This window comes from Habropoda laboriosa, unplaced genomic scaffold (genome assembly GCF_001263275.1).
Source record: "Habropoda laboriosa isolate 0110345459 unplaced genomic scaffold, ASM126327v1 scaffold983, whole genome shotgun sequence".
NCBI classification, from domain to species: Eukaryota; Metazoa; Arthropoda; class Insecta; order Hymenoptera; family Apidae; genus Habropoda; species Habropoda laboriosa.
In genome coordinates, this window is record NW_017101081.1 from 108,497 (window position 1) to 116,123 (window position 7,627).

Sequence of the window (7,627 nt, forward strand, 5' to 3'; positions counted from 1 at the left end):
TATCCCTCGCCCACAACGGGTAATTGGTATATGTATAATATTTTGACGCCCCTCTCTTACTTCCGGGAAACCCTCGAAAGACGTTGGCGGTTTCCACGAGGCAAAGTCTGCTTCACGCGAGCACGTGACTGGGTCCTTATTTGACCCAGCCCTTAGCGCGTCGTAAGGGTACCAAGTCGTTGGGACTGGACCTTGGCGCATACCTCTCGGTCTGCGGGTCATAAAACAGCGCCAGTCCCAACGCTCGTTCTAAAATACTCTTATACTAGACAGTTTTTCATGCATTCAAGATACTGTTCAGATGAATTTCTGGCATGTAAATTTATTCTCTTTCGACAGTAAAAGTAGGAAAGTGATGGGTGAATTGAGGATTCCTAATGAAGGGAAACAGGAATTGATGATTGGTTGGCTTATTTCTAAATCTCTCCTAGGAATTTGGGGATAGGGAAGGCGTGGAGGTGCGTTAATGGGAGGATTTCCCGTGACTGCAGGCAGGTAGACTGTAATTGGGGTGCGCGACGCTCCATTATACAGAAATTGAAGAAAGAAGTTTATGATAAGGTATCGATGATCACGAAATGGGACTTTTTTAATTAAGTGCTTACCGTCCTGTCGTCAATAGTTTATTGTGTCGCTAAGTGTTAATGCGACTCATTTGCGACAATGCGATTGTTGTATTTTTGTACCGTTTGGTTCGGAAAAAGCAATGATTTTTAATTTAGAAAGATTTTTGAATATGAAGGGCTTTGGCTATCTCAAGAGGTGTGAAGGCATAATGTCTAATGAAGGCCTATTGGAAATTCCGTACGAAACTTTCAATTTCCAAAAATTTTTGAAATAGGTATTATATAACACATTTTATGTAATAATCAATTATTTAACGATGTGAAATCGGTAAATGAAATAATTGTACCCTACACATACAACAATTTAAGGAAGATTAATTTTTATATTTCCCGAAACCTTCACACATATTTAGTTTCTATTCCCTTCTCTTTTAAATTATCAGTATATTTTTATCCAAAGGTGCCATTTTTAATTTTTGATATTATGAAGTATAGAAATAATTGAAACTTAGCAAGGCGCAGTACAGATTGTAAGCAAGCGTTATAAAGGGTAAAATTTCTATTACAATACAGTACAGTAAATCTTTCAATGTAAACAACACAAAACGAGTCCGTTATGACTAATACCGCGTTTGTTCGAAATCAGGAAAACGCAAATCCGTCAGAGTGGGGACCGTGCATAAAAGTTAACGTATCCCACGGTTCGACATCATTCGACGAATGTTCACCACAGACAGTAGTCAGAGTGGGTTTGATTAGATTCGTGAAAGTTGTTCTTTAATCAACCGTAATCATCGATCAACTGTTCCATTCATTTGTCGACGGCCAAAAAATCTCGGAAGATGCTGCGCCTGTGAGTACATTGCAAAATTCAACAGAATTTCTATGTAATTATATACCATTAAGTCCGTGAGGATAAATGTAACGATTGTTATAGTAATGATAGGTACGATAATCAGGAAGTACTGAAATGTGTTTTCTAGTGCCTTGACATGCTAAACGTGTTTCATTAATTTTTTCGTAATAATTAGGTTATGGTGTTTCTGCAATGATTTCTGGCACGATAATGAATTGACGTTTTTCTTCCTTCGTTTATTTTCTGCATTACAGAAAATTATTCGATATTAATTAGGAAATTTGAATTTAACTTAGATTTATTTGACTTTTAAATTTGTTTTAGTATGTCTTAATATGTTTTTAACAATACTTCTCGCATCGACGATAATATCAATGAAAACAACATAAAAATGCCTACATGGGTTAGGTTTAATTTAGGTATCTATAGAAAATGTAAATTTATATAATAACAAAATTTAAAGCAAAATGCTAACACGTTTAAAAATATTTTTTGTTTCTTTTTTGTTTAATAATAAATTACTATACATAAATTATTTGCATTGTTTCTTGATAAGCTATCTAAAACGCCTACTTTTATTACAGAAAACTTTTTATCGACAGTAGATAAGTAATAGATTCTAACCGTACAATCAGTAAATCATGTTCACTTTCTAGGAGCAATTAAACTCTACACCACTTTCTTTCCGATAGTGCATGATTGCTTCCGTGCACGTAATGTATCATTATGTATATCTAAGCATGAATTATTAGTAAGAATTGTACGACTCAATTAAATTAGCGAATGATAACAAACTGTATTTTCGAAGAATTTTTAGTAAATTGCTATTACCTTTTTCATATAGATATATGTGTAACGAATACATGCAAATTTTACTGTAAATTTTTTTAAATGTATATTAAGATATGAACTCGTCACGCAAATATAAAATTTGTACTTATGTTTATAAATCATGCGAATAATGTGTCGGTTAATGGAATGTGCTATGATAAATTTTGTCTCGTATTTGATAATGCCTAATTTTAAACAACTAAACGAATAGATAATAGACAACTAAGTACATCTATCTGCCTCAGTGATGAAATTTGTTAATCATATTTACTTCTGATTAAAGAACAAAGTTTGTAAAATTAATACTATTATATTCCAATCACGTTATAGTACTACGCCATCACTTGTTAGAAGCAGATTATTATCTTATTGCTGTAATTGAACCTTCTGATTACTGTGGGAGTTTTATCCACCTACCTTCTTATTACTGTGGGCAATCATCTTTCATGTATGGTGTCCAATGTAAATTTATTAAAGATTCTCCTCCTTTCTACTATTCTACTTGTAATAATTTCAGGATTCAATTTTGCCAGTACATTCTGTATATTACACTGCGCTAAAAAACGAAATGTGAAACATTGCATAAATTTTATAAAATAGTATTTAATTAGTAAACTTGCTTGTGTTTTCAAAAAGTTTCCGTTTTGCAAACATTTTACTATTAGGAATAATTACTTTCATCTATGAACACAAAATATTCAAAAATTCAGATGACACTTTAATATTTTGTCACTGCCTTTTTGCAGGTAGCTGTGTTTATCCAATAACATAGAATTTCGTTGAAAATTTAAATTGATTTTTCGAAGGGCGATTTCTGTGATTTTTTAAGCCGTAATCCAGTTCTGAGCGTACTATACATAGGGGAGACTGGGGCTAGTAGGGCAGTTTTTCAGTTTTCGATTTTTAATAAATTATGTGAGCGAAATATCATTATAACGGTTATTGTACTTGGTAAGACATATTTGACTACCTGATGAAATTATTAAAATTGACTTATTGTTTTAACAATTAAGGTATGTTAACGTTTTTTCTAACACCTTGCAAGCTGATCAACGAGCCCCATGGCCGGGGTAGGTAGACTTACAGTATGGGGTAGGTTGACTATAGCTCAACAATCGGTTAAGAAAATGTTATTTGCAATTTATTTTAGTGGTAATAAAGTAACATAATGTCAATAAACTTGTTTTATTATAAAAGATTACTTATCCTTCTCTTATATTTTAGTAATAAACTAAAAATTTTTTCCAACAAATTAAACATAAATTATAACATATTTATAAGTTAATCAGTTTTAAACAAAACATGGAAATCGCTATTTCAACATCAAAATTACAAGTTAAACCTTTATAGTAGCAACAAAAACTTAGAGAATTATAGAAACATAAATATAAACATATACCTATAGTTCTTCTGTGACCTAACTTTATAAATAAGTTGTTGACTAACTTTCAGTAACGAAAAGTTAGTATAAACTGATACATTATAATAAAGAATTAGTTGACCAGCTAGTCATGTAACCCCGGACGTTAGTCAACTAGCCCCGAACGATCATTTTGACTTCAATACTCTACATAACCTTAAATTATTTATGTATGAAAAAAAAACTGTTCCAATAGGTCGTCTAATGAACAAACTTTAAAATATTCCTTTAACATTTATGCTATTATAACTACATAGAGCGTGAAAACATAAAATTTTCAAGAAAAGATATTTACTTAGGAGCCAATTTTTCGATAAACGCTGATAAAAGTGAAACAACGTACGGTCACGGCGTCAAAGAAGGATGAATGGCATTGTAGAAGTGACTTGCCTCTACAGTAAATTTTTCCGCGGTATAGCATACGTCGGTGCAATCAACTGTTATCGATGGAGGTAGATGTTCGGAATTACCGACTGTTATCTCTTTTCGGTTCATTAGCATCTTGAGTGCATCGGAGACGAGAGTAAGAAACCTTTTCATATTATTTTCATTTTGGAGATTAGGTAGAGTTATTATTTATTAAACAATATTTCCAAAGGTTGAATTTTTCGATGTAAAATGGCATTTTAACAATTTAAACTGACCACACGCCGAAACGTGTTAGTTTTCGTCAAAAAATCCAAAATGTGCTATTCTTCCTGGCGAAACAATATAATGTATTACTTTTCGCGGAAGAAGACCAAATATGCTAATATTCGTAAAAAACAATGAAATGTGCTTCTTTACGTAGCAAACTGACATGTATTGTTCTTCATAAAATAAATGAAACGTGTTACTTACAATTAGTCATTTTTTCTTACTTTTGTTACTTGATGTGAAGGTCAGTTGTCGGAGTGGCGCGTGAATCGCCTGGCGCTGTGGGTAAAACAGGATAACAGATAGGAATGGTTCGGACGAACCGGTGTATAGTTAACACCGAGAGCCGAAGGTTAGGGTTTTCGTGGATAAACCGGTGAATAGCTAACATCGGAAACCACTTGGTTAAAGGTTTGAGGACCTCGTACGTTGTAATTGTTGATATATCTCGAGCAATAAAGATATATTTATGTGGATTTTCTTTGGCTGTTACTAATACTTACTCAGGATGGGTTGATTGAAATAAACGAATATAACTTAGCAATACTACATTCTGATATAAATAAAAGTTACAAGTTACAATGATTATAAATAATGAATTCATCAATTCTCGATTTAACGAGAATATTCCTTCTCGACTTTACACGATGAGACCGCGGACAAGTCTTAGACAGTATTGTCTTGTTGACAGTTACGTGGAGTATAAAATAATAAAATGCTTAAAAGAGACTGCAAGCTGAATTTGCTTCGTGTCATCGTTTGGACTAGCAGAGTAACGATCTAATTTGAAGGTTAAGGGGAAAAAACAAGGAATGTTACAAAACAGTTTTATTCAGAAAATTAGATTTTAATCATTTTAGTCTACTAGTAGAGAAGTAACATTCAATGAATTTAACCGTACTATTTATAAATAACTAAATAAATCTCTCCATCATTTTGAAAAGCTTATTTTATAGGTTAAAGTTCAAACAATCCAACGGTAGTATTTTTCAAATTGTCTATGGGTGGAAGCAGCATGAAATCAGCTGTTAAAAATTTTACAGCGATTATTGTTATATTTGTTAACAACAATTAAAATTGTATATACATACTCGGAAATAGCATTTCTTTATCTTTAAAATGAGCCAAAATCGAAGCATTACTTTAAAACAAAATCAAAATATTACGGTTAAAGTGATGTCATGCCGGCTGGTTTCGTCTATTTTTTCAAAAGTTTAACATTAAAATTTCGAATACCGCTGAGATAGAAAGCTAAAATTTTACAAATCCTGTGAGTTTGAACAAAATCGGTGATTATTTACCGCGATTCTGCGTGATTTGACGTGGAATAGCTCGTACGTAACACTTTTAGTAGGAGCGGAAGTAATTTAGATGTTCATTACACGTGAAACACCCTGTATATTAATTACCGATTATTTTCTACATTAAGGGAACTTATGTTCAATAGTTGTTATTTTAGTATCTTTTATACACCTACACAATTTTCAGGATGCGATTGGACTGAAATTAATGTTTCAATATGTAAAAGAAAACCAAAATCTATACAGCCAAGACGTTTTGTGCATATTTCATCAGACATAACTTAGAAGTTACATATACAGGGTGTCTGTTTTATCTCAATACAGTGGAATATCTTTTAAGGAAGCGATGTTACGAAACAAAATGTTTTAACAAAAGTTGTTTGGTATGGAGGGGGACGTTATGTGGTGTAAATATTTTTTTTCTTCCTGGTATGATGGGGGAGATTTCATAGTCAGTTTAATTTTTTTTAAATGGAATGCTATATTTTTTTATACATAATATGACAGTGTATGTTATGACGAGTTCAACGAGTACAATAATGGAGGACATGCGGAGACGGTACCCATAGAAAGAAGTTTTCAATTATTCAAAATTGAACATATTGGTAGGTATAAATGCACGTAATTAATTTCTAGTTTTTAACTATGTGCTAGCTTTACTTGATAGTAACTTCTTCAGAGGAAGAGAATTTCTCTAATAGTCGTGTCTGTTTTGGTTCAGTTGCATACAAGGTCAAATAGGCTTAGCGGGCCGACGTGACAGCGAGGAACTTGTGGTGATCCGACTCTCGGTTTTTCGCAATTTTACGACCTTCCATGAAAGGAAATGACTTTGTTGGCAGCTCGTTGAACTCGTCTTAACATACACTATCAAAAAATATAGCATTCCATTTAAAAAAATGAAACTGACTTTGAATAAATATTGTTACCACGTTATGTGGTGTAAATAAATAAATATTTACACCACATAACGTCTCCCTCCGTACCAAACAACTTTTGTTAAAACATTTTTTTCGTAACATCACTTCCTTAAAAGATATTTCACTGTATTGAGATAAAACAGAGACCCTGTATATAATTAGTATTAGTATAATGGATATTTTTTAAAATCAAAAAAATCACAACTTCTGTAAATTCGACAAAAAACCATTTAAGTTTCTAAAGCCTATTTTTACATTTGCCCAAATATTTTGAATGCAGAAAATTACGAAAAAGTAGAAAATAATTACATGAAATTTGCAGACTGCTGGTTGCAGTCTTCGTGACCCTAGCGTGGGCAGTACCGACACCCCAGGATACAAGTGAATCCTCCGAGAACCTGCTGAAGAAGGCTAGAGAATTCTTGGATAGAGTCGACAAGCAGTACGCGGAATGGAACAACAAACAAACGGTTGCTCAGTGGGAGTATGCATCGAATTTGACTTCAAACAATTTAGCAAACAAGCTGAACGTGTCCTCGGAAGCGGCACGCTTCCGCAAGCCCACCTGGGAGGAAGTGAACCAGTTTCCCTGGAGGGATATCAATGATGAAAGCATTAAAAGACAATTTTCGAAACTCAGCGTCCTGGGTTCTGCAGCACTTCCCGAAGATGTAACTATATGTTTGCTATTTTAATTATTGATAAATTTTTTGAATTTCGAAAGCACGGTAATCAAGTTTCGTTACAATGACTTAACGATAATAAGATTACAAAGAAATGATAATATTATATATAGAATATGGAAGATAAGATTTTCAGAAAAAGACAGTTTATTTGACTTGAATGTTTATAAATTGCTTATCATATACTAATTGAATGCTTAACAAAAGCAGCATTTTGGGATATTTATGATTAATCTTACAATAAAAACAAACATTAATTTGCAGAAAAAAATATTTTTGATCTCAACAAATAACTAAAAATTTTTACAAAAATGTTCGTTTAGTAAATTGAACTAATTAATATTTAATTAGTACAATAAATTCTCCACAAGTGTCAGTCCGCAAGGAATCTAAACCTGACACTTGTAGAGTCAG

The 7,627-nt window shown here is 32.7% G+C and overlaps 1 protein-coding gene across 1 annotated transcript in view; it reads left to right on the forward strand.

Annotated features, from left to right (window-relative positions):
* Positions 1-1,289: 1,289 nt before the first annotated feature.
* The window catches only part of LOC108578005 (DNA-directed RNA polymerase III subunit RPC1), a 37,962-nt gene continuing 31,624 nt past the window's right edge, over positions 1,290-7,627 (forward strand). Inside the window, exons 1-2 of the mRNA XM_017941249.1 lie at positions 1,290-1,419; positions 6,853-7,201. Coding sequence (XP_017796738.1) covers positions 1,409-1,419; positions 6,853-7,201 — 360 coding nt within the window. The 5' untranslated portion in view covers positions 1,290-1,408. The remainder of the gene's footprint in view (positions 1,420-6,852; positions 7,202-7,627) is intronic.